General features: G+C 46.0%; 1 protein-coding gene across 1 annotated transcript in view; it reads right to left on the reverse strand.

Annotated features, from left to right (window-relative positions):
* SPON1 (spondin 1) overlaps positions 1-23,317 on the reverse strand; it is a 296,762-nt gene extending 273,445 nt beyond the window's left edge. Inside the window, exon 1 of the mRNA XM_004593761.3 lies at positions 22,841-23,317. Within this exon, the coding sequence (XP_004593818.1) occupies positions 22,841-23,078 (238 nt within the window). The 5' untranslated portion in view covers positions 23,079-23,317. The remainder of the gene's footprint in view (positions 1-22,840) is intronic.
* Between the last annotated feature and the right edge of the window lie 4,635 nt (positions 23,318-27,952).

The raw sequence follows: 27,952 nt of genomic DNA on the forward strand, positions 1-27,952 counted from the left end.
TCAGTGATGAGATTATCACAAGTCATTTTACATCGTGTTTATGTTTGTTTACACATTTGTTAGTCCTTCAAGGGCAAACCCACTTTTGAGCTCCTCACAATGTTTAGCAGAGTTCATATGCAACTAAACTTATTGCATAGTGTTTATGGATTGGTGATTCACCATGGTTGAGGCTGTCAATTCTTCTTACACTGATCTATAGATTTAAGGCAATATAAATTAAAGTCCCAGCAGGACATGTTGTGTGAGCAATAAACTGGCTCTTGAACTTATATGAAATGCAAGGGATCAAGACTACATAAGACAATCAATAGAAATAAGTACAAACTTGGAGGGCTCACACACCATGTATCAAGACCTTTGGACAATTGGATAGCAACTTGCAGAAGAAGACCCTGACCTCTCACCTTATGCAAAAATCAGCTCCAAATGGATAAAGACCTAAATTTGCACCCAGAAATCAACAAGCTTTTTGAGAAATATTTAGGAACCACTCTGTAAGATATAGGCATTGATAAAAACTTCTTAGAAAAATCACTAAAAGCACAAGCAGTCAAAGCCAAAATAAATGAATGGGACACATCAAACTAAAAAGCTTCAGTATAGCAAAGGAAACGATTAACAAAGTCAAGAAGCAAGCAACAGAATGGGAGAAAACCTTTGCATGCTACACAATCAATAGGGGAATAATATCCAAGGTTTATAAAGAGCTTCAGAAACTCAAGGACAGCAAAACAAATCTGTGAAGAAAAAGACGAAGGAAATGAATAGATATATTTCAAAAGAACAAATTCAAATGGCTCACAGACATATGAAAGCATGCTCAGGCTCTTAGCTGTGGTGAAAACCACACTGAGGTTCCACCTAACTCCTGTGAGATTGGTCTACATTCAGAAATCCAGTAACAACACCTGCTGGCGTGTATGTGGCAAGAAAGACACCCTATATCAGTGTTAGTGGGTGTGTAGGCTAGTATAACCACTATGGAAGTCAGAATGGAAAGTGTTAAGACAGCTGAAAATGGATCTATTATATGATCCAGCTATTCCACTTTTTGGAACATATCAAAAAAATGAAATCTGTATATGAGAAAGTGATCTGTAATCATATATTTGCAGCAAAATAATCTATAATAGCAAAGACACAGAAACTACCCAGATGGCCCACTGAAAGAGGAATGGATAAAGAAACTGTGGTACATCTGCTCTGTGGAATAATACTCTGATACTAAAAAGAATAAAAGTCTACAATTTGCAATCAAATGGTTTCAACTAGAGACCACTATGCCCAGTGAAATAAGCCAACCCCAAAATGACAAATATCATATGTTCTCTCCAATATAAGGCAACTTTTGTGCAAAATACAAGATCACTAGATTCATAGGTAAACAGACATGTACATATAGTCATCTAGAGGAACTGAATAATGGAGGCAAATTTATATTGATGATACCTTGCAGTATATATCTATTTCTGAATAAAAGATGGACTACTAATGAAACTGTTAAATATATCTTAAAAATAGATTGCTGGACTTTCTACCATTGTCTATACCTACAATATCAGCATACACTTACACAGAAGAACGATGAACTTGTGACTGTTGTTGAAGGGCTCTACTATTGTTATAATAAAGGGGAAAACAGTAAGGGGATTAGGGAGAGGATGGAAAGAGAAATTCCTATCAAGAAAAATAAAAATAAAAAAAAAAAGACCTACGGAGCTGTAGAAATTAAGCCACCATATTACAGTAAGGAAAGACAAATGGGTTGATCAAATAGTTTACAGCTTAGAAAAGTTCCACAAATGCGTGGAAACTTGACATATTAGCACCACGCTCTAACCAACTAAGCTAACCGGCCACCTTAAACTTGATATATTATAAAGGATGTACCACAGAGCAGGGGACTGGGAGGACATTTTCTATAAATGGTGCCAGGACAACAGAATAAACCATGTAAGAACAGGTGAATCTTAGTTCTTAGCCCGTATCATAAACAAATTCTACGTAGATTGTAGAACTAAGTGTGAAAAGTAAAACAGTAAAATGTTTAGAAGAAAGCATAGGATAAAGTGTGAGTGACTTAGAGTAACAAAGATGTTTAAAAACAGAAATAAAAGAAGCACTAACAATAAAAAGACATATAAATGCCGATAATGCCAAACTTTTGCTCATTAAAAGTCATGATTAAGAGTGAATAAGCAATGGTGAAACAGATATCCATAACCTTATAACCTACAATTGACTTGCACTCAAATTTTTAAAACTATTTTGGACCAATTAGAAAAAGACGATCCAAAGGATTAAAACAGGCAAAAAATATGAACAAAAACATACGAACCTCCACAAAACAAGGTATTCAAGTGGCTAATAAACATGGAAGGCTCTATACCTCATTAGCCAACATGGAAATTAAAACTGAGTCCACAGGAAAATACAATGTAAAATGTTGGAACTTTTACAAACTTCTGATTTAAGTGAAACTCAATAAATTGTGCTAGGAAATGCTTTTCAACAGAATTTTTACAAATATGTATTTATTTGCTTTCAACTCTCAGAAAGGCAAAGTGACATGGAGACAGAACAAGACAGAAAAAGCAAGAAGGAGCAAGAGAGATTTTCCATCTGCTGTTTGCTCCAAATGACTATAACAGCCAGGGCTCAGCCAAGCTGAAACCAGAAGCCAAGAACTCCAATGGGGTCTCCAGTGTTGGCAGCAGGGGCCCAAACACTTGAGCTATCATCTGCTACCTTCCCATAATGCATTTGCAGAAAGTGGATGAGAAGCAATCAAGCCTAAACAGGCACTTCAATATGGGATGTGGATGTCTCAAGCCGTGGCTTAGCCCACTGTGCTACAACATTAACACTGGAAAATCTTTGAGCAATAATTACTGAAGTTGCACACACAGCCCTATGACCAAGCAAAACCATTTTTGAATCAATAGAAATGCAAGCATCTGTGCATTGAAAGGCATCTCTAAGAATGCTCTGAGTAACAGTCTTTGAAGTAGCACTCAACTGCAAACACTCCAGTGCCTATCAGCAGTGGATATATAAATTGTGACACATTTGTATAATGGAATGCCTTCCCATAATGAAATCAACAAATCACTGCTTCACACAGCACGAATAAATCTCACACACATAATCCTGAGTGAAAGAAGGCAGACACAAAAGAATCCAGATGGCATGAAGAAAAGCATGTAACATTCAAAACAGGCTAAACAGTCTAAGTCCCACAGGTCAGGAGAGTAGCCACACACATGAGCAAGGGAGGCAGTGTGGCTTGGATGGGGCACAGGGGATGTTAAGTCATGTTCTAGACCCAGAAACTTATTTGCTATTTATTTATTATTTTAAAGGTAGAAACTTATTTGTTTTAGAAGCTTATTTGTTATTTATTATTTTAAAGGTAGACATACAGAGACATATCTTCTGTCCTCTGGTTCACTTCTCAAATGACTGCAACATCCAGAGCTGGGCCAGACTGAAGCCAGGAACCCAGAACCCAATCTAGGTCTCCTATTTGGTGGCAAAGACCCATGTACTTGACCCATTACCAGCTGTCCCCCAGGAAACTTGTTGGTAGGGAAGCTGGAATTAGAAGTGGAGCAAAGACTCAAACCCAGACACTCAGGTAAGTGATGGCCTGAGCTCCCTGTTAACAGCTGCATCCAGTACCATCTGGTATGTTCTGTTTCTTGCTTTGGGTTCTGGTTATATGAATACACTCAGCCTGTTATTATTAAGGTATATGATTGCAAACTTACCTTTACACAGATTACACTTTGATAAATGATTAAAATAGCATTTTAAATAATAAATATCCTTTTTACATCTGTGCAGTGTAGTTAATGGGCTAATCAAACTCAGGTTCCCAGAATATTGCATCCCTGTCCGTTCTAGAAAAGTAAAGTTTTACTCTATCTCATTAAAGACAGCACGCAGATGCTCTGGAGGCAGAACTCGGTGGAAAGTTTCAATTCCGCAATTATCACTGGTGATGATGTTATTACACCGTATAATTTGGAGGCAGAGAGAAGACCCTATTCCTCCAGAGAACCCCATTATATGACTTCCTCCTGAAAGGCGCAAGTGTACAGCGTGTTCTGAGTCCCAGTAACAACTGAAGAGGACTGCTTGGCAATAAATAGAATCTTCTCTCTAATGACTCCTCCCAAGAGCCTCCCAAGAGAGACCATTAACAGATCCAAGAAACTCAAGAAAAATGCTTACAAAGGATTTTAAAAAAGAAAGTCCATTCAGAGCTGTCCTGTGAACACATACAGGGAACTGATTAAGAGTGAAGATTTGGGAATTTCGGAATGGAAACCCAGGGCTCATGCTTATTGATTATGTGACCTCTGGCAAGTCACTTAATCTTGTTTCCTCATTCTTCAAGAGGCATTCATTATACTGTCTTTCTTATAGAAGTGCATAATGGGTTAAATTAATATTTGGCAGATGGAAAAGATTCCAGACCTGCATAAGATGATGGTACTGGTGATGATGATGCTGTTTGTGGTGATTGTGACACTGCGAGTAAAGATGATGATGGAAATGTTGATTGTTGCTGATGAGGATCATGGTGCTCAGAAGGCAACAGTGAATTTCCAAGAGTTGGCCCTTAGGTAAAATGAGTGTCCAAAGAAAAACTCCAGTAGGCACTAAGGAAGGACCTCTGCAGGGACTGCTTCCCCTAGTTTTTTGGGGGAACCTCAATCTCATGGCCAGGATCTGGATAGCTGGGCAAATCCTTTTAATCCTTGTCTTGTTACAGCCCATCATACCCAAGATAGTGTCCTGTGAGGACCTGCCTGCCCATCCCCATTGTCACCCTAGAGAGCCACTCAACGTCTCTGTCTTAAAGACCTCTCACCAAATCTTCAATATCCATGAGATGATTTGCTAGATATCTGTATCCCTTAGTAACCTACAAACTCTATGGGGAAAACACCAAGTCTATCCTAAATCCCACTATACTTTTAGTATCTGGTATATACTTCTGGTAAGTAGAGTAAATGCTCAATAAATCCCCACTGAATGAGTAAACTAAAAAGGACTCATCCATTTTCACTGCATAGTTTACCCATTTCTACTCTGGTCTCTCCTCCAAAGTTCTTACAAAGTTCTGCATACTATATCAAGCTTCGTCATCCTTACAGAGTACTGGCTGTGTGTCAGCTCAGTACTACTTCCTTGTAGACAAACACAAGACACAGTCACTGTGTTCTAGAGTCTAACAGATGGGAGAGAAAAAAATCCATCAACAGATAGTTTTATGATGTGTGATGGGTGTAATGGCAGAATGAACATTGTGTTCTGCAATCCCAGGAAGGGAGTGGGGGGTGGCAGTTGAGACTAACTGGGTGAGTTAGAGGAGGCATCAAAGAGCAAGTGCTGTGTGGACCACAGGGTGAGTGAGGAATAGTTTTCTGGAGGACGAGAGGAATAACAGCATCTAAAACAGAGAAAGCCATGGCAGATCAAGTGAGCCTAGAACCCAGAACTGAGCGTCTCAGAGCTGGCACACTGGGAGGCAAGCTGTCCTAAGAGATTATGGGAAAAAGATAAGTGCACAGTAGATGATCAAGAGCCTTCAAAGCCTCGCTCAGAAATGTGGATGTCACCCTGTGTGTGATGAGGAAGTACTGCAGGACTTGTGCTACAAAATGACATTTTCAGATCGATTAGTTAGGAAGAGCATGCTGGAAGTTGTGTGATGGTTGGATTATAGTCCTGCCCTGAAAGTCACTTTGGGACAAGGGTCTCTCTGGCCTGATTTGTGTGAAGACTGGCTTTTCACACTGGATGCTAGTCTCAAATCCTTGCCAAAGGCAGGGTTTCCCTAGCCTTAAGTCTACTCACAATAAATTTACCATTCTCTCTTTGTTCTGAACTTCCATTGTGGCCCTTTGACATGTTGCTGTGTCCATTCTAACAAAAACACTGGGATGCTTTCTGGGTTTCAGAATCAGGATCCCAACCCCAAGGTCTAGAAGCAGGCCTCAGCTGCATCACCTAACTGTCCTTGCCATCCACCTGCTATATGTTACTGACTTGCCCCAGTCTTCATACCACACACTTCAACCACAAGAAACCTCAACTTCTGACTTAACTTATTACAGGAGATTACAAAACTAATGAAATATTAAGTAAACCACACTGGTACCCTTAACCCTACAACTTTTGAGCTCTGGGAAGCTACAACTCACATGCTTCATTAGGAATTCCCTCAATATCCCCCTTTACCTCAGATACAAGATGGAAACAATGTGGACATAATAGTATTACCCACTTCCCTATCCCCCTGAACCTTTTTTTTTTCTTTTCTTTTTCTTTCTTTAACTGTAATTAACTATGTAAAGATTGTCAACAACACAATAAAATAGATTCTAAAAAAAAAAAAAAAAAAAAAAAAAAGGATCTTTACACCAGAAGTTCCCATCATCATATAAAAGAGTCTCTGTTCTTCTATACAGAAGAGAGAAATATCCTAACTTATTTTGGGGGGGAAGAAGGTGTCAAACTTCATTAAAAAAAAAATGGAAAATCTCTAAAAAAAAAAAAGGAATTCACAAAATTCAACCAATCTAGCCAGAATGAGGCAGGAGACGGCTCGGTGCTGGTGATTTGGCAGACAGGAAAAAGAGCCAATGATCCCAAAGTAAACAAGTACATGTGGTGGGGTCAGATCCTGCTGCTCCCCGAAACAGCATTCTTCAGCCCAAACTCACAGCATTCCCAGGCAGAGATAAATTATTCCCAATTAAAGATCATGTATATTTAAAATGATAGGGACCATTTTTCTACACTGGATGTAGCTAACAGGCTGAGGTTCAAATTTCTCTCTATGATATGTCACTTTGGGCAAGACAGATGACTTCTATTTTTGTGTTTCCTTACCTGTGAATTACCACTAATGGTATTGAAATGAGCTTTCAATAGTTGTAACAACATATTTGCCAAAGCAACAAAGCTTGTTAAAACACAAATAAATCTCTAAGAAATAAACATCATAATTATCATCACATGGATTTGTCATGAGGACTAAAGAGGATAATGAAGATGGTGCACATTACTGCAGTTCAATAAAATTTAATTCGTTTCCCCATGTGTTGTGTCATCATGGGATACAGCACAATGAATAGGTCCCAAGCTCAAGAGTACGGGGCTAGAGAGAGGAGTGGGAAGGACACTCCTGTGGAATCGGAGCTGTGGGAGCCAAGAATGTCACTGGGAATAGGAATGTGGCCAGGAAGCCTGGGGGAGGGGGGGCTCTCACTGCTTCCCCTAATCTGACCTTGTGGCGGCTGCCAATCAGTCCCCATCTCCCTCCCAAAATACCAAGTCACTAAACTATGACCCAGATCTAACCTAGCTCTACATGCCATTCCCCTGGGCATGTGACTCCAGCTGGACTAATCAGTTTGGAATTAGAAGGAAAGGGCTTTTCTTGTGATCACACAACCAGCTAAGAGGCTTTCTTTGGATATTGTTGGCAGCTGTCTCCCTCTGCTTGGAGAAAGTTTATCTGTATTATGAAAAAACAAGGCCAACACCCAGAAAACAGCCAGGAGATAAAGGATGGAAAGAGTTAGACAGAAGTGGAAAAGAGGCAGGGAAAAGAAAGAGAGTAGGGAAGAGAAAGAATAGGGGGAACAGGGAGAGAAACTCAGGAATCACTTTTTGGAGCTCCAGGATGCATCTGGGTCTGACCAGATCCACGCCCCACTCTAGGACGTTCCAAATACAGAAATTATATTCTAACTTTTGATTTAGTAGCTTTACTTTATTCCTCTCATTTGCATTGAAAATAATTATATTTTTTTCCAGTTCATACAAAGTAAACTTTAACGTAACTAGTTTATCAAAATTATAAGATTCTTGACCATTGGTTTGCCAAAGGTACAAAATAAAGTTTTATAAAACTTTTTTGTAGCAAGTGACGCACAGAGACTTTTCTTTCTACTTTTTTTTTGTCTTTTATTATATTTTTTACAATCTTTACATAGTTAATTAGGGTAAAAAGGTACAAGGGCTATAGGAAAGTGGGTAAGACTATTATTCCCATATTGTTTCCATCATATATCGGAGGTAAAGGGGGATATTGAGGGAGAAGCCCCACTCAGTCTCCCACCCACCCTAGAGGTCCCTGATGTGGGGCATGCTCTGAGATACTTGCTCAAGTGGTTTTGATAATTCACCAGTTATGAATCGCTGTCAGTCTCGACACTCCAAGCACAATGAAGTTGTTGAAGAATCCACCAATTGACATAGTCCATCATAGAGTTTGCGTTTGCCCAGTATTTCGCTGCCAACAAATGGCCGAGGTGGTTGATTGACAAGTTTTGTCTTGTTTTTTTTGGTTAGGGTTCTGAGTCCAGAATTTCGATTGGGGAGATCTCCAAAGAAACTTTGTCTGAGGTGTTCTCAGACCACATTCTTCTATGTAATAGCAAGAACAGGGCCCAGCACAGTCCATCACCCCGATCAGCTGGTGGTTGCAATTGCTGGGTTGGTTCTGTTTTCAGCCCCGACTTCCACTGGAACCAATGGGTGTTGCAGTCCAGCCTGGTTCTGCCCAGCACACACTCGGTCCTCGCATAAACCAGTGGGAGCTGCAGCCTAGTTGGAGCGACCCACAATAACCCCCACCAGGCCCACCTCCTACCCTGGTTTGCCAGTATGTGTAGCAGTAGTCCAGTCTGTCCCACACCCCATTTGGCTCTTGTACATGTCAATGGGTATTAAAGCTTAGTTCCATCTAACCAAGTCAACTATCCAGCCCTCACAGATGTTGTTGAGTGCCTCTCTGTCTAGCCACCCCAGCCCCCGTCCTAGTTTTCATGCCCTCCCGTGGAAGTGGTAACCCAAGAGGAAGGAACCCACTATTTCCCTCCCAGGCCTCTACCACTCCCGGATTATGCACTCTCCAGGTAGTTCTGTGGTTTGACTTGACAGAATTAGACCCCAGTGCCAGCTTCTGCCAGCTGATGCTGCAACTAAGTCCAAACAACCTTCACCCACTCTAATTTTTGTTTGCACCAGTAGGAATAATCCGCCCAGCCTGGCTTTTCCCTGATCTAGTCCACATGAGGCGCACAGGTGTTGTAGCCCTGCTTAGTCTGGTCTGCCCCCATCCCAGCTCATGCTCTCCAGTGGGAGTAGCTGTCCAGCAAGGTAACCACCCCTTATTCCCCTGCCAGCTCCGCCCCTCCCTTCCTGGTTTTCATGCCTGTTGGATGGGCGCTGCAGTCACATCCAATACAGGTAACCACACCTTGGCATTCTGTCTTGTGCACTGACAGACCCACACTGTTCTGGTGCTTGGATTTGCCAGTGGATGATGGGAACTGATTCAGCCTGGTCTTCCCCCGGCCCATGCCAAATGTATGCCAGCGGGAAACTTTTCATGGCCTTTTCTGGGCTGTTTCCTATCATGTTTCTTGCACTTACCTGCCAGGTCTGTGTCCTGCTAGAGGAGTTGCCCAGGCTCCTCCATCAGAACCTCTCCCAATGCCAGATTTTGCACATACTAGGGGGTCCATGAGCCAGCCCTACTCAGTTCACCTCCTGTCCTAGTAGGAACAGTGGCTTTTCCTGACTGGCCTTCAACCCAAACTGGTTCTTGCTGTTGGATGTTTCAGCCTAGCCATGGCTCGTCCATACCCACATATAACTCACACATGGCTCAGTAGGGGTTGAGACCTAGCCCAGACCATCCCACATCTACCCTGGTCCTCCAGGACACCAGACGGTGTTGGGGTCTGGCCCAGCTTAGTGCATCCCATCCCTGTCCACACTTGTGCCAAGGGAGACTACAACTGTTTTCTGATCAGAACACAGCCCCCATTCCAGGCCACATGCCCCTTGGTGGGAACCTCAACCCAGTTAGGGTTGTCCCCTTAACTCCCCAACTGGGCCTGTTTCCAGCCATAGATCACACACATGCCAGTGGTTGCTCTGACTCAGCTTGGCACAGCCCCTCACCTGTCCCGACCTCTGCCTTAGACACTGTGGCTTAGCGTTCCTGGCTCATGCAGACCAGTAGGTGCAACAGCCTAGCTCAGCATGACCTGTGCTCCATCCTGGCTTCTAGTTTCACTTGTGGGCTAAGGTTTGCTCAGTCCTGCCTGGTCCACCCTGTTCCATTACCAATTGACACATCACCCAGCTGTTGGAGTACTTTGCCCAGCTTGTCCGACCCCCAGGTCTGAACCACATGTTTACCAGCAGGAGCTATGACGCGCCAGGGGAGTTTCCCAAGTTCCTCCACTTGATTCATTCCCAGACCCAGTTCTCATACATGCCCTTGGGTTTTAGGCCAGGTTCCGGCATAGTCTGGCTTTCCATTTGGCCTTGTATGAGCTGGTGAATGTTGTAGCCCGGCCCACCCCACACCCTATTCAGGATGCACATTTGGGTGCTGCTGCCTTGACCAGTCCAGACTGTTGCGGGTTCCTTTATCTGTGATTGATGGCAAGCTTTTTGGTCACACCTAGCTTAGTCCATCACCACCCCAACCCTCGAACTAACCAGTGGGGCCAGAATTTCCACAGGGTGTGGACCACACATCCCCCACAGAATCTACCCCCGGATATGGTTCTCGAATGCTAGTTAATGTCATGGCCCTGCCTACTGTGACCCCTCTGCTGATCCATCATCATGTCAGGTAATAAGATATCCTGCTGGACAAGCCCCGAGCCTTAGCTTTTGCATGAACTGGTATTTGGTAGTCAGCATTATTCAGTGATTACAAGTTTGTCAAAGGAAGAGTTACTGTCATTGGGAATCTTTAGGATTGATTCACATCCCAAAAGCACTGTGGGTTCAACCTGGAGCTACCTAAGCAGCAATTCAAAGAACCAAAATCCCAGAGCTGCCCAGCCTGGCTGGGCGTCCAGCAGGCGCAGCCATGTGGTGGCTGGCATCTGGTATCCAGGCATGAGACACACTGTCCTGAGACCCACCAGCTGCCGGGAGGCTGCTGGTATTTTAAACCCCCAAGCCCAAGGTTGCGCCCCTCCCCAATCCCATCCACCGCTCAATGAGGGCAGCATTTGGGCCCCATCCCCGGGCCTGCCCAACCCAGCTAAGGAGACTTACTCCGAAGGGAGCAGCCTCCAGAGCCCAGGCAGGCCCAGGGACAGCTCACCACATGCACATGGTGGCTGGAGTCGGGATCTGAGCAAGATGCCCCATCCTGAGGCTCTTTCTACTTTGCTTTTTAAATGCTAGCTCCCACGTATAAGGGAGAACATGCAATATTTATCTTTCTGTGTCCCACTTATTTTTCTCAACATGTCTTCCAGTTGAGTCCATTTTGCCACAAGTGGTAGCACTTCATTCTTTTTAATAGCTTAATAACATTCCATTATGCACATATACCATGTTTTCTTTATTCACCTGATGATGGACATTTTGGTTATTTCAAATGTGGGCTATTACTAACAGTGCTGCTATAAAAATGGTGGTAGTGGTATCTCCTTGATTCATTGTATTCAAGCATTTCGGGTATATACCCACTAATAAGATTGCTGGATCATAATGGCAAGTCTAATTTTGTTTTGTTTTCAAAGAAATCTCCACTCTGCTTTCCCTAGTGGCTAGACTAATTTACATTCCCATCAACAGTGTACAAAGTGTTGCCCCTTCTCGACATCCCCACCAGCATTTGTTACTCTGTGTTTGGAATTTCAGCCATTCTAACAGGGAGGAGGTGACATCTCCTTGTGGTACTGACTTGTCTTTCCCTGATGGCTAGTGAAGCTGAGCATTTTTTCATGTTTGTTGGCCATTTGTATTTCTTCTTTTGAGACCTGTCAAAGTTCTTTACTTGTTTTGTTAGTGTTGTTGTGTATCTGAAGTTGATGACATATTTGGAATATTAATCTTGTCTCAGATATTTTTCCCATTTTGTGAATATCGCTTCACTCTATTGATCATTTTCTTTGTTGTGTAAAACTTCTGAGTTTCACATAGCCAGAAAAAAAATCAAATTTAAAAAAATAAATTTAACCAAAAAAGTGAAAGTTCATACACTTGAAAATGATTAGTGCCTGGCATGATGGCTCATAGCTAAATTCTTGCCTTGCACATCCTGGGATACCATATGGGCACTGGCATGTGTTGGCTGCTCCACTTCCCATCCAGCTCCCAGCTTGGGCCTAGGAAAGCAGTAGGGGATAGCTCAAAGCCTTGGAACCCTGTACCCACGTGGAAGACCCAGAGGCACCTCCTGCCTCCTGACTTCGGATCAGCTCAGCTGTAGCCACGTGACCACTTGGGGCATGAGCCAGCAGATACAAGATCTTTCTCTCTGCAGCTCCGTCTCTCTATAAATCTGCCTTATCAATAAAAATAGATAAATCTTTAAAAATATTTAATTTAAACATTGAAAATTATCAAACATTGATTGAAGAACTCCCCAAGGACACAAAGAAATGGAAACAGTCCTTGCTAATGGATCAGAAGGACAAATAACATTAAAATATCTATACCACTTAAAGCAATTTTCAGATTCAATGCAATCTATCAAAATGTCAATAACATTCATTTTTAAACATTGATTTTTTTTTGAAAGTCAGATTGACAGAGGAAGATCTTCCATCTGCTGGTTCACTCCCAAGTGGCTGCAACAACCAGAGTGAGCTAATCTGAAACCAGGAGCCAGGAGCTTTTTCCTGCTATCCCAAGTGGGCAGGGTTCCAAGACTTTGAGTTGTCCTTGACTGCTTTCCCAGGCAGGGAGCTGGAAGGGAAGTACAGCAGCCAGGATATGAACCGGCACCCATATAGAATCCTGGCACATGGAAGGTGAGGACTTCAGCTACTAGGCTACTGTTAAATGACATTTTAAAAAAATTAAAAATAAAACCTATTTTACCTGAAAATCAGAGATTTGGGGGCAGAGGGAAGGGAGAGAGAGATAATCTTCTACCAATTGGTTCACTCCCCAAAAGACTACAACAACCAGAGTTGGTCTGGTCCAAAGCTGGGAATAACAAACTTCTTCCAGGTGTCCCATGGGGCAGCAAGGGTAAAGAACTTGGTCCATCCTCTGCTGCTTTTCAGGTTGTTATCAGGAAGCTGGATGGGAAGTGAAACAGCTGGGACTCGAACTGGTGTCCATATGGGATGCCAGCACTATGGATAGATTAGTGTGTTATGGCACTACACTTGACCCACCAATGAAATTCTTCAAAGAATTAGAAGAAGCAATCCTAAACTCTATGTGGAATCACAATAATCAGAATAGCCAAATGATCCTGAGCAAGAAATATCAAGCTGGAGGCGTACTACAAAATTATAGTAATTAAAACAGTATGCTACTGGGATTTAAAAAATTATACATAGATCAACTAAACAAAATAGCCCCCAAATTAATCCACATACATGCAAAGATTTTTAACAAGAAAAAGTACTCAAACCTTACAGAGGAGTAAAGGTAACCTCTCCAACAAATAGTGCTGACACAACTGGATGTATATGTAGGTAAAATTCAATTCATACTTGTTACCACACACAAACAGTAAGATATTGGTATAGGGAATGGATTTTTGGATAAGACCCACAAAGCACAGATAACAAAAGCAAAGCTAAAAATGAAACTACATAAAATTCAGTCCTAATGTGGAAGCAAAGAAAGAAATTATTTCATTTGGAGAATAAGAATCACAGGCTGACTAAGGAAGCAGTATTCAGGACTAAACTCAGCTGGATGACCAGGAGTGATAGATTAGTTGACTTCAGAACTATTCCATCAGACATCAGCTTTAGAGAACACTAACGTCAGTGGCCTTTGTCCCAAGCTCTGACCTCCTCAACATTATCAATCTCTTGATAAAATTTTATAAGGTGTGCTTATCGCCCTAGAACAGAATCCAGACTCATAACTGGTTGACAGTTATAGGGATGGACCCAGACATGTTGGATTAAGTCTAATGGGGAATCATGTCAAATGTTACATTCAAGGGCTAGTTGCACCAGTACAGGTTAAGGAGGGCAGCAGGCCTCCATGGCAAATCACAAGGATTTGAGTTGGCTGCAAGTTCAATGTGATTCCATACATCAACACAGCTCCTAAAAAAAGCAAACACAGACCCTGGCAAGCTCAACACAAGTGTGGTGTCCAGGACAGGGAGCCGATCATTCCATCACATTCTCTTCCTAGCAGAGCACTTCTGGAGTACAAAGTATAAAGGAATGTGACAGTGTTCTATAAAGAATAGTTGAAGAAATGGGGCATTATTTTTTAAGTCAGAAGAGAAGTCATACTAGCTATTCATCCACAGATGGCTCAGGACAAAAAGGTCAAGGGAAGGTCTCATTTCGTTTGACCCCACAGGACAGAACCTGGACAACATGCGTGCAAGTTGCATGGGTGGGAGGGAGTAGACTTTGACAGGGAAAGAACAACAAGGTCAGTCCTGACTCAGGCTCCACCAATCTGAGTGTTACCATCAACTGGAGGTCCACAGTTCCCCTCTCCTAGCCATCTTACAGGCAAAGCAGAAGGATGCTGTAGTCATGCTGGCTTTGAGGACATTCTACTGGCCATGGGATGGGTGTGCCACAGAAGTAGGATGCCACAGTTATGTGGCCAGGTGATGGATGATGTGGGTCATGGGAAGCTTACGGTGGGGCCAGGACAGGTGGTCACAGAGAGGCAGAGTCATAGACAAAGGACCACCCATTGGCCACTTTCTCTTTACACTTCACCATCTTGATTGTTAATTTTTTTATAAAATCAACAAACTCTAGAAATTCAGCTTTTTTTAGGGGTCCAAGAAGTATTTGTGTGTGTTTGAGGGTGCATCTAGCTTGTGTCTTTACCTTAGTTCTTTCATATACTCAGAACCACGGTCTAAAATGGGGAGTTCCTCCCGTGGCCCTTCTACCCACTGTTCTGCTTCTCACCTCTGTGCCATCCATGGCTGAGTCTTCACCCACCCATGCAAATGGCCTCCTCCCTCCCAACCATCCTCACCTTGGATCCAGGTTGTCTGCTGCCCTGAACCTCCACCCAGTGCCCCAGGGTACAGGGTTTCCTTTCTGCTGCCACCTCCTGGAGCTGCCAGTCTTTTGGTCTCCCTTCCTTGGCACTCACCTGTCCCTGACTGGGACACACTCCTACATTCTTTCCTCTGTGTCACAGAGACATCACACACCAGAGTTCCTGGGGTTTATATGATTCATTAATGCATTCAATGTCCAAGCATTATTTCAGGTGCTGAAGACAAAATGGCAAGTGAGAAAGCCAAAATCACAGGGCTGGGTTTTAGTATAGTGGGTAAAACTGTCATCTGTGATGCCAGCAGCCCATATGTATACTGGTTCCAGTCCCAACTGTTTGACTTTGAATCTAGCTCCCTGCTAGTGTGCCTGAGAGAGTAGCAGAAGATGACTACTTGGGAAGCAGAAGATGAGGACTTGGGTCCCTGAACTCACCTGGGAGACTCAGAAGAAGCTGCTGCATCATGGGTTAGTTCTGGCCCAGCCCTGGCTGCTGTGGCCATTTGGGGAGTGAACCAGCAGCTGGAAGATTCCTGTCTTTGACTCTGCAACTCTGCCTTTCAAATAAGTGTAAAAATTTTTTAACAAAAAGAAAAAGCAGATAAAGTCCTGATTCTCATAAAGCTTCTACTCTAGCTAGAGGCGGCAGCTGATAAAACGAGATCATCCCAGTGACTACTTGAGGGCTATGAAGAAAATAGAATCACACAGTCAGGCCAAAGTAATGGGGAACATGAGTGATGAGAAGAGGAGGAAGAGGAAGGGCAACAGAAGGATTTCCTGCAGTACCTCGAATCATTATCTCAGTTTACTGTTTAGCTTCCAAGTCGGCCTACTCTTCCACACTCCTATCCCACATGTGGTGACTGGTTCTTGGAAGCCTTCCCTACTCACTCAGCCCAGGAGACATTTACAAACATCAAAACCTCAACTGTAGGTAGGGTTCACGTGATTTCCCATGGGTCTCTTGGGCCTCAAGCAAGTCATCAAATATGGTTAGGTACCCATTTTAAGCGTCACTGAACTTTTCACAAGAGCATGGCATATTCTGAGAAAGTGGAAGCCTGTTTACATACAACCTCCAAAGGATTTCTTATGCCTTCCTCAGTCCTAGGCTGGGCCCCAGCTGCAGGACAGCCCAAACCTTCTATAAAAACAGGAAATTGCATACACTCCAACACAGGCCAGTACCACAAATATCTTCAGTGATGCAGTAAGCCCCCTGAACCTGTAGGTACTCCAAGAGGGGCACATTTGGTATATCAAACACAAGTGCTCATTAATAATGAAAAAGGAACAAGCAGGACAGATATAACGTTGTAAATGACTTGATATCCCACACAGTGCATGTGCGTGCCTGAGTGACATGAACCCATCAGTCCCTCACTGTCTCCTATAGGAAGGATTCACAACTTCTATGCCAGCATCTACGGAGGAGGAGCAAAGGAATAATTTTATTTGCTATTCAGTTGAAGAAGCATGGATATTTTCCAACGCTGGAGGGAAAATAGAAGTGTTGGACTTATTGAGAAATGCCAATTTGTTTCAAGCCTTTGCTAACAGAAATATCTGGAGGGGTGCATAAACAAGGCTAGAAGATTGAAGTTGGTATAATTTCAAAGGATTTTTTAGGAAGTAATTTCACTTACATGATTATTTTTTAAAGATTTATTTTTTTTTATTTGAAGGACAAATTTACAGAGAGAAGGAAAGAGAAATCTATCTGCTGGTTCACTCCCCAAGTGGCTGATCCAAAGTCAGGAACTACCACCTGACTCAGAAGCCCAGGGATTTGAGCCATCCTCTGCTACCTTCCCGGATCATAAACAGACAGCTGGATTGGAGGTGGAGCAGCCAGGACACCAACTAGCACCCACATGGGACGTTGGTACACAGGTGGAGGGTTAGCCTCTACCATGCCGGTCCTGACTTAAACAATTCTTGCTGTCTATAGTACCTCTTGAATCTAACCCTCATGTAAAATGGGGATTCACTCATCCACTCAAATTATTCTCATTAAAATTTACATTATAGTGGGTTTTCTCTTGCCTCATTACCACTCTCGCTTATTGTATTTTCCTTCATTCTTTCTTTTTTATTGAGGAAGGAGTGGCCTGTTCTGTTACACCTTAAAGAAACTTGTGTGTGTATTCACATATGAATACACACACTGTGTGAATACACACCAATGTTACTTCCTCTACTGAGTCACTTAGCAGTAGTGTCCATTCACATGCCATTGACTAGACCCATCAGTCACTGAGGGAGAAAACACAAAATACTGAGTTTTCACATGCCTGTGCATTCAAGCATGTGGTGGAAACAGTTAATCATCACTCCAAATGAATTCCTCTTTATTCTTTTTTAAAAATAAATATCTCAAAAAAATAAATATCTCCCCCAAATTTTAACTGGGCATGTATTTCCCAGCCTCCCTTGCAGCTAGCTCTGGCTCACATGAGTAAGCTGCTCCAAGGGAAGTATCTTTCAAAGTGTTAGGTGCAATGTCTAGATTAGCTCATTGAAAGAAGGATGTGCTTTTCATCTACTACCTTTCCCCCTCTTCTCCCTGCTGCCTGCTGACCAGAATTCAGATGCGTGGTAGTGAGCTGGCTGTAACCATGCAACAGAGCAACACCTCAAAATAGTGTTGCACCATAGCAATGAGTTTAAGCCGTGTGAAGGTCATTTCATTTGTTAGTAGCTACCTAATAGGTAGATAGGTATCTATTAGATAGTATCTATTAGATACCTATTAGATACATTCAACAACTAATAGGAATACGTGTAAGACAGATGAAATTTATTTTAACAATGTTTTGCTTAATATACACAATTATAATTTCAAAATGAAATTTAAAAAGCGAGTTTATTCTTATACTAATTTTTCAACAACTTACGTGTACATAAGTTATGTGCACATCTTCATTTTGAGCAGCCACTTTTCAAGCATCCACCAGAAGCTTATGGTTAGTGGCTACCCATGTGTCAGCAGAGTGCTAGAAGACGGGCGGATCCTGGGTTCCTAGATGACCTTGTGGAGCAGAGCTTTCCATGTTGGAATTGCCTGCTTAAAAACCTAGCTCTGCAGCTCTTAGCCTATACCATGACCAACAAGATCTGGCAACAGGTTTTATTTTCTCCACAAAAAAATGACATTGACCTACATCTGATGCTCTGTAAAACGAGCAAATGGACAATATGATAGTGAAAGGCTCTTGATAATGTAAGTTCATGTTTGTGAATACATCAGCATTCATAGTCAGAGCTTCCAATTGAAAGTCATCTGTATACACTGAAGAGCTCCACTTTCAAGCCTTGAAAAATTACATGTATTCTCATTTTTGTGTTTTCTTCATATTCTGAAACAACGCAAAAAAAAATTGCATAGCCATTAAGGATTAGGTAGATATGTATCTTTATATTTTTATTTTCAAATTTAACTACATATTTAGGAAAATAGGATAAGAAAATAATAAAGAGCTAAATACTGCAAGAAGAATAAAAGAATGACAAATTATAACATCATCAACAGTACTTAATTTTAAAACAATCCTATATAGGAAAAAGTTCATTTTAAAGACTTCAGACTGAATTTCTCAGATTCTACATAATCCTTTTCAAATAATTTTATGTGAGTATGGTTATATCATATACTCACATAAAAGTAAAACAATAGTTAAATCAGGCTTTTTCCCCTGTGCAATCTGCTTCTGTTTCCCCACAAACAGAAGGAATTGTCGAAGAACTTCAATTTCTAAACAAATCTGGTCTATGGGGAAATGTGTTACTGAAGCCCACAAAAAGAGAAACACATGTAAATAAGGACGCACTGCCTTATCCCTCTTGTCCTAATATAGGTCAGTTATCTGGCTTTGGGGTTGCTGCTTTGCCAGAGTGTTCAAGGTGGCTGTGCTCTTTCTGCTTCCAACTTGTTTTACTGGAGGGGCTTGTTACAGCACAGATTGCGGAGTCCTACAGACCTGAGTGTATGCTGACTCTTAGCTGTGTGACCAGGAGAAAACGACTCACCCTCTGTGAGAATGAGTCCTATTTGCAAATCACAGTGAACCGCCAGGAAGGAACCACAGCGAACAGGTGTGGAGACCCCACACAGGATGTTGCTAAGTTCTTTCTTGTTTCCAAAATAATCATCTCAAAAACTTTGCAGCACCTACTACGTGACAATTTCCTTTGACATCGGTCCGGTCACTTTTAATTCTGCCAGCAATACTGGTGGCAACCCTCAAAACACCCTCATTTTACAGATTGACAAATGGTGCCTCAGAGGAGGCACTTGCATGAGGTCACCCTGCAACCATGTGATGGGTAAAAATTGAAACCAACTCTCCCAACAGCAAAACCCATTCCACCAGGCTAAGGTACCTGCTGCATATGTCCCCAAGTGGGACAAAGAAAGCGTGACGTAGGTTATGAGCTCTCCAAAGTTCCTGGCGTAGACCAAACCCTCCAATTATGTTTGAAGTTGGGCCAGCTTTTGAAATCTCAGCTGGACATTCCTTTCTCATCCAATTCCTTGATATTTCCCTTTAAAGAGCATCTAGGAAAAGCCACACTCATTAGCCAGAGTCTGACTTTATTCTCCTAATAAACAGATCTTCGGCCTTGCCAAAAAAAAAAAAAAAAAAAATGACGGCAGGGGCCCTTATTTTCAGTCAATTCTTCAATATTTCAGCTCATTTTTCCCCCCTTTTTGGCTTGAAATTGCAATCTGGGGAAGGCTGGTCCTGCAAATTGTCCTCCTAGGAGGGAAGCCCCTAGAGGATCCTCAACTTGTTATTTTTTAATCACTGTAATCTCCTTTGCGAATGGGGCCCTGGTCAGAAACAGAGCAGGCCATTCAGAGCTTTCCAAAGCACAATTACTGCAGCTGGGGGGCGGGGGAGGGGGGAGGGAAGAGGGGGAGGGGGAGGAGAAGAGAGAAAAGGGATGGAGGAGAAAAGGAAGTCAAAGTGGCAGGAACTGCTCGGAATAGGCTGTGTCCCAAGCTCTGGGGGATGCAGGCAACAGGGAAGAAACCCGAGTTTGAATAACTGCCAAAATAGTGATTATTTTATTCCTTTCTAGGACCCCTGAAGGCTTTATGTGCAGGGAGAGGCCACCCAGAGCAAAGCTGCTCACTGGGGATGGGCAGGAATATCCAGGGAGCGGACCGGAGGCCAGTGGAAAAGTAGTCACGGACTCAGGAGCGTTGAGGGATCCTGATTCAGGAATAAGTTGAAAAGCAAACAGAACCCCAGGGGAATGTTAACTTCCACAGCCCTAAGTCAATACACTGATCAGAATGCTGTAGGCCTACTATGAACGAAGATATTTAAAGGACACATTAACAGAAACCATCACCAACCAGGCCATTGTCCTTTCTGCCTAACTTCAGAAAAGCAGAATCAGGCTTGCTCGTAGCAGCAGAATTCCACAGACGATCTCATGGAGATCCACAAGCATTTCCTTCCAGACAGTTTGGCCACAAGAGAGAGGCAAGGCGGGAGATGACTACCCAACCTGTTGCCCTGTCAGGGGTGTCCAAGGAGCTGCAGGTTGCCTTGGGCAGGAGGTTGCCTTGCCTGCTGGCCCTGGGCAGGTCGGTGGTTCTGGAGCCTCTGTAGTCCTGCACCTCCCTCCTGCTGGGGCCACCTGCTTCCCAAGACCACCAAACACAGGATTAGCACTGGGAAGAGAGACACTCGGGTGGCTGTCGGCCTGAGCCCCGGCCTAACTTAAGTTACCAAAGAAATCTTGGGTTTTTCATTAGGAACAGTCTTTGGCAAGGCTGCTAGTGTGGAGAATCTACTCATTCACTCCCTCACTCATCAGGTGCAGATGCTTGCTATTCCCTAATAGACTGGACTGGAGGGAGGCTGTGGAAACAGGGAAACAGACACTCTAAGCCAAAATCTGACCAGGATCACACAGGAATTAAGAAAACAGAAATATCCAACTCAAACTGTCCCACATGGGGTCCCAGCCAAAGACCAGGCACACCCTTCTTAATAAAACTTCTTTTCTCTCTAGACTTTTCGGATACCTTGGATAGGCAAGGATTTCTTTTCCTAGTTGGGAAATAGGTTCAGAGACTTTAAGTCTCTTGCACAAGGTCACACAGCTGCTAAACCCAAGTCCGGATAGTCTCAGGCCCGTCACTTGTCCTACTGAAGCTGGGGCACTTTCCCCAGGGAATGCGCAACCTTGGCTTTGGGGCTCCTGGTTGTCTTGACCCCTGCGGGAGTGCCTGTCTGTCTCTGCACCGGTTGCAGCCACAGCGCAAAGACAGAGAGCTCCCGTGGGCTCTGGGCGGGCTGCTCTTCTTCCACCTCTCTTCCCTCCATCATGTCGCGGGAGGACACGTGCGCGCGTGAAGCCAGACCCATCCCGGTCCAAGGCTGAGGACACTAGCGTGCCCAAGGCACCGGGGGCAGGCTGTAGGTAGCCCCGAGCGAAACAACTCGGGGACAAGAATCCAGGACAGTGGGCGAAAGGCTCTGGGAAGGATGGCCCTGGTCCTCGTCTCGGGGTGTGGGTGGAGGGGGACTCGGGCGCCCGCTGACACAGCCCCAAACTTTCTCCGTGATGCTCCCATCATTACCTCCCACGACGACGTCCTCCCGGGGAAGGGTGGCCGCCTGGAGTCCTTGTGCACCCTACCAGGTGCCCCCCCCCCCCGGTTATCTGCTTTTCCACCAGAGCTGACCTAAGAAGCGCAGGGGTGGGCAGCGCGGCGCGGGGGGGGGGGGGAAGAGTCAGGAGACAAGTGCCCTGGTGGGACCCCAGAAATACGAGCTAGGGCAAGCAGGCTTGCTCCCCTGCTTGCGGTTCTGTCTCCCATCGAGAGGGCGGCGGCTGTGCATCAGAAGGGGCTGGTAGGAGGGGGTGCAGCGGTTGGAAGAGAAGGGAGGCAGTAGACCGTGAGGATGGAGTCAGGGGTCTTTGGGTTGGTGCCGATTGGGCAGCCTGTTGTGCACCGCGGAGGCGCCCATTGGCTTGGGCAGCCCTTCCTGCTCTCTCAGCCCAGGTCTCAACTGAGTGCCAAAGGCGGGACAAGCCCCGAGGTGCGGGGACCCCCGGCAGCCGGAGACAAGATCCCTTGGCCTCCAGAGAGCAGGCCTTGGCGTTGGGCTTCCCCTTTCGTCCTCATCCAGTGCCTCTTCCCGCCCCGCAGCCTACCAGAGCTCCGCGGGGATTCCGGACCCACTGCGAGCCTGTCTGGGAAAGTCAAGATTGGCTCCTTACCCTGGGACCTTGTCAAAATAAACTGGGGCGCGCGGGGCGGTGTGTAGGGGGAAGAGGGGTGTCTTCTTCTCCTGTTCCATTCCCCCCCCGCTCCGTTCCGGAGCAACCCAAGTCCTCTTTCCCCAGGGGACCTCTCCAGGGAAGTCGGCAGGAAGGTCCGGTTCTCAGCCGATCTGCGGGAGGCTGGAAGCTGAGAAAGCGCCCTGGTCTGGAATCCGACTGAAATCAGGATCCCCTCCCCTCTAGAGACCCATTTGGGCAGAAGCGGGGATACTTCCTGCTATCGACGGCCGGCGGACACCCGGGGCTCCCTGCGTCCGGCCGGCGTGACGCGTGGCTCTGCTATAGCCCCGCCCGGGGACCGCGCGTCGGAGATCGGGGCTGCCCCGCGACGGCCCCGAACACTGCTGACTCGCTGCCGGCTAAAATAGCCAGGGCAGCCAGGACCGAGAGGGCCCTAGTGGGGGCTGCCGGTGCGCCCCTGGGGACCGCGCGCCCTCCTCCGGCAAGGCGCGGTTGGCGCCCTCCGGGGGTCAGGTCCCGTGCCCCCAGAGCCACTCGGATCCTCTTACCGCGATAGCTGGTTCCAGGCTTGTAGAACTCGGGGTCGCCCTCCACGCGCAGGCTGAACTCGGTGTAACCTTCGCGCCGCGTGCCTTGAGCGCGCAGGATGCGGCTGCAGTAGCCCTCCGACTTGGTCACTTTGTCCAGGGTCTCGTCGGAGAAGGCCAGAGCTGCGGCCAGGGGCAGCGCCAAGGCCAGCAGCGCCAGAGTCCGACTGAGCTTCAGGGAGACTGGGGACAGCTTCATCTTCGCGGGACCCCAACTTTGTGCCACGACCGTCCGCCCTCGCGGTGCGACTTCCCCGCCTGCAGTGGTCCCGAGCGAGGCAAACCCCGGTGGAGCCGGGGCCGGGAGAGGGAGCTGGGAGCCGGCGCTGGCGAGTCGCGGATAGCACCCGCCTCGGCTTGGCGGCTGCCGCCGAGCTGCGCTGCGTTGCGCTGAGCCGAGCGAGCAGCGCGAGCGAGGGCGGGCGGGCGGGCGGCGGCGAAGGAGCGGGAGGAGGGCGGGCTGATTTTGCCCAGATCCCCCAGCGCAGCGCTGTTTTGTTTCCGACCGGCGATTAGCGGGGCGGCGGTGTTTATTCTGCGACGCCGGATTCCTAGGGTCTTGCGAGGAAATCATAGGACACAGGGGACACGACGGGCTCTGTCCCACCGCCAACCGGGCTGCACCCCGACCACGTAGGGGACAGCGCTCCAGGGAGGTATAAGCCTGGACTAACTTCGGCGATGCGGCCACTCCGTGCCTGTTGGCTGAAGTCTCGGCTCACCTTCTGTTTAAGGGCCTGGACTCTGGTTCCTTTGCTCTCCCCGTGGTGATGCTGGGACAAGTGGAAACACCTGTGCCGAAGGAATCATCCATCTCCTGGGCCCAGTGGGAGCCATAGAACCGAGGCCCATACGACTTTTGAAGTTCTACGGAAATGTTTTAAAAGCAGATACAAAGAAAGTTTAGGTTAAACAGAATGTCCCACTAGGTGATATGAATATTTTCGTCTTTATGCCCACACGGTCATGTGATGTTTAACATCCTGTGATGAAGGAGCAAGTCCCAAAGGCAAAAGTGCCCGAGGTCAGTGGAAGACAGCCAGGAAGGGCATTCCAGGAGATAGGGAGAACCTGTGCTTCCTTGGCCTGCACTGGAGTTCTCAGTGCCCAGGGACTGCATGATTCTGAGAGGTAGCGAATCTGAGTCGTCCCTGGGCAGAACCTTAGGCACCAGCCAGGCCCAGAAGGCAGGTGCCTTTTCCTTGGGAAGCCAATCTTGCCAGAACCAATGTGTGTGTGTGTGGAGGGGGCTGCTAGAGTTCTCTGAGCTCATTCTTACCTCCTCCCCCCAGCAGCAATGGGCACTAATGCCCACTTCCGGTATGGGGAAGGGTGCCTACATAAAGCACTTGCAGTTCTTTGGAGTTTCTGGGTTGGATTCCCGCCTTGACCATGGGGACTCCAGTGGGCGGCTAATGCAGACCCTGCTACCCAAGCAGGTGATCTGGCTTGAGTTCCTGGCTCCCAGCTTGGGCCTCATCCCAGCTGCATGTAGTTGAGGTCATCTAGAGAGTCAATGAACCGAAGAGCATTCACTTGCTTGCTCGCTCAGCCTCTCAAATACAACATTTTAAGTCATTAAAAAAGCCACCACCACCACCACCACAGGCCCCTCTCACCACCCTCTTAGGGACCCCTTAAACTCCCTGCCCATCCCTTGCTCCGAGCGTGGCAGATGCCTGTACACATCTCTCCCAGGCGCTCTTGGAAGCTTTGGTTTCTCCTCCGTACCTTCCCCAGGTAGAGGTAGTTACCTTCAACTGCCTACCTGTAACAAACACTGCCCTGTGCTTGCAAGCCCGGCTTGCTTTCTCACACCCCTCCCTGCAGCCCCGAGGAGCTCTCTGCTTCAGAGGTCTCAGTTCTTCCCTGACAGCCCACTTGCTCCTCTGTCCCGCTGTGGCAACTCTCATTGCTGCCATATTCTGGGCCTTTTCCTTCAGACATCAGCCCCAAAGCAACTCCTGGCTGCTGTGGTCCCTACTTTACACTCAGCAGCCTCTCCCGGGGATGACCAATCCTCTTAGATGAGGGTATCCTCAAGCCCACACCTGTATGCTGGGGCAGTTATTCTTGCCAGGGCAGGCTCAGAGCTCACGCTGCACTCCGTAGGCATCGTCCCACACAGCCAGCAAACTTCACTGCATGTGGATGTCGAGCCAGGCTTGTGGATTCATGTTGAAGGTGCTCAAAGAACTCAGGGCTGGCATGCGAGACAGAAATCTCAATGGCCTTTGCAGGTCTTCCATAGCGCAGGAGGGAGGACAGGGAAGAGGAAAATAGGAAGCGGGTAATTGCAGGAATCCTTGCCGATTATAATAGGGACATAGATCACTGGCTAAAGTTAAGTGGTTCCTGAGTGTGTGCTGGATCTTCTCCCAGAGGGCAGCTCATGGGAGCCGAATACAAGGCGCCCTTGTGTTTACAGAGCCCGCGCTCTGTCCGGTAGGCCCAGTGTGTGCTCTCCGATGTCTTTTCATCTTCATCAGTATCCTCAAGTACAAGGTGGAGGTGGGCAGGCCTGAAGCCTGCAGGGACCTAGGATTTCATCTTACACCCCAACCTTGACAGGAGGACCAAGAGAAGGAGTCTCACCCCTCCCCCATTTCCCACATTAACAATGTGTCAATCATCTGTCTAGCTGAGGTGCCGTGCTAATAACGGAAAGAGTCAGGATTTTAAGGACTCTTGAATGAATGGCCAACATCAAAATGATGTACTTCCCTCTACTTGGGGTTGGTTCCTTTGTCTGGGCTGGGCCAGCAGGTTCTAAATGACCCCTACTCTTACCCACCCCCTGGACTCCAAACCCCACCATGCCAGCTAGATTTTCCTACTGCAGCTGGGCTGGCACTTCAAACTTCTCTCAGCTGCACACACAGCCAGCCTCTCACCTTGTCATCAAGGACCTCTCGAATCTGTCTGCCCCTCCCCTCTCCTCCACCCAGACCAGAGTGTCAGAGTTATCACCTCTTTCATATTCCTAATTGGACTGCCCCTGTCTGCATGGAAGGAAGAGGCCCGAGTGATCTTTTTAAAATGCAGATTTGAATGTCAATCCTGAGGTTAAAATCTCTTTCCAGTGCACTCAGAGACAGACCTTCTACGGGGCCTCCCAGGGCCTTGCTGCATCTGCCTCTCAGCCCGTGCACCTGTGTGCTCACTGGTCCCAGACACCGCTGCGTTTCTGCTTTGTCAGCTTCTGCCTGCGCTGTGCGCTCTGCCTGGAATCCTGCGATGCGCTTCTGTCTCACCTGCTAGCTTCCAGCGGCCAACTCCTGCACATCCCTACTTCTCCATGCAAAACTGCCTCCTCAGAGAAGCCCTTCATGATTGCCTAGCTTAGGTCCCACCCCTTACACTCCCCTGGAATTCAGGACTTCTTAATATTCCTAAGATTTTGACTGATTTTTTTAATGTCTATACTATACACTTGCTCAACTGTCTGTCTTCACCTTCGTTCCTCACCAGGGCAGGGAGTGCCAGGCTCATCCTAGGGGCTCTGTGTGTGCGCCAACGAAGCGATCTTTAGCAACACTTTCTCCAGCACCTTCTGATTCAGCCTGTTTTTCAATCTGGTCTTACTGTATCCACCTGGCGATGCCGGTCATTGAGCCCCGCCAGAATTCCCACTGTCACGCTGCTGGCCTCACTGGCCTGCCCTCCCAGGTTGGTCGCAGCAGCATCACTTCCAGGACCAGGCTGCCTAGGATGGTCCTCCCTCTCCTCCGTGCTTCACAACTCCTCTGAGGAAGAAAAGCCTATAGTGTCCTCCTCTGGGCTTCAGCGCAACTTAGCAGCAGGAAAAGTTTCTCACGTTGACTGCTGTGCCCCCACGGATGTGTCTCATCTCCCAGCAATGAATCCAGTTTACTTTTGGTTTAATTTCCTGTTCAAATGTTTGGGTCTGTGGTAAAATACACTGGACTTCAAGAAAATCTCCTTCCCAGTTTTGTAACCTAAGGCAGAGCTGATGTTAGTTGCTAGGGTGTTGCTAGGGAAAGTCATTTAGCCAGGGCAGATAATTAACTTTACCAGTAGGTGTGGGTAGGTTGCAATAGAGAAGAGCTGGGGGCTCCACTTGTCCAAGAGAAAAAGAAAAATCTTTGATTGGTGGGAGGTAAGACCATCCATTGCCTATTCCCTCCCCCTCTTTCCTTTAAGAGACAAGGGAAAAAGATTTTCAAGCTCGGTCTTTTACTGAGGCTGGTCATGGAAACAGGGGCCTCAGATGTTAACTTCAATTGCAGATTGCAAAACTCCATTCCAGACCTATTGAATCTTCATCTTGAACAAATCCATGTTAGTTTAGGAAACCACCATCTTCAGAGTGTGTAATTCAGACTCATCTGTCTCTTCCATCAGGAAGATAGCAGAGCCATGTAAACTGGTTATGGGCAAAACTGGCCCTGGTAATACCCATCTTGCCTACATCCCGAAACTCTGAGAAATAAATAGGTTACTGAGATAATAACTTAGAGATTCCAAAAGAAATTCACCCCCAAAAAGACCCATCAAAAATATTGTTTTTGTTATGCTGAACAAGTTAGAACAAGAATCCAGAAAGGCTATGATGTAGCTTAAAGTGCAAGTCTTGCAGGAAGAACTTCTAGAAAAAGAAAGCAGATAAAGAAGGAGTTGACTGGCACTGAAAAATCTGTGTGTCGCCTGTTATGAGGATAAACTTGGAAACTTTCTGCATTCCAGCAAGTTTCCAGTTAACCTTATGAGGGATGATTACAAAGCATGAAATGCTAAAGGCGTAACATGTTAATTAAGAGATGTGCTGTCAGCACTCGCTGTGGTCTGGGTGGTGGCCAGATTCCACGGAATCACATTCCTTTTGGAATTCTGAAGCTCTTTGCGCCCATCCCACCATTCCTCCTGAAGTAGGAGCTCCTCCAATTGCCTTCCCTTTCCAATCCTTCGTCTCTTCATTGTTGCCCTTTCCTCAGATCTCTGGAATATTCTACCTATCACATCCAGATCAGCATTCTAGAATAGCTTCCAAGAGTCCCTCTCACTTGAAACGCATGGCAGTTAATGGATGCTTCCTCACCCTCTCGCCATCCA

This window comes from Ochotona princeps, chromosome 4 (assembly GCF_030435755.1).
Source record: "Ochotona princeps isolate mOchPri1 chromosome 4, mOchPri1.hap1, whole genome shotgun sequence".
In the NCBI taxonomy this organism is placed as follows: domain Eukaryota; kingdom Metazoa; phylum Chordata; class Mammalia; order Lagomorpha; family Ochotonidae; genus Ochotona; species Ochotona princeps.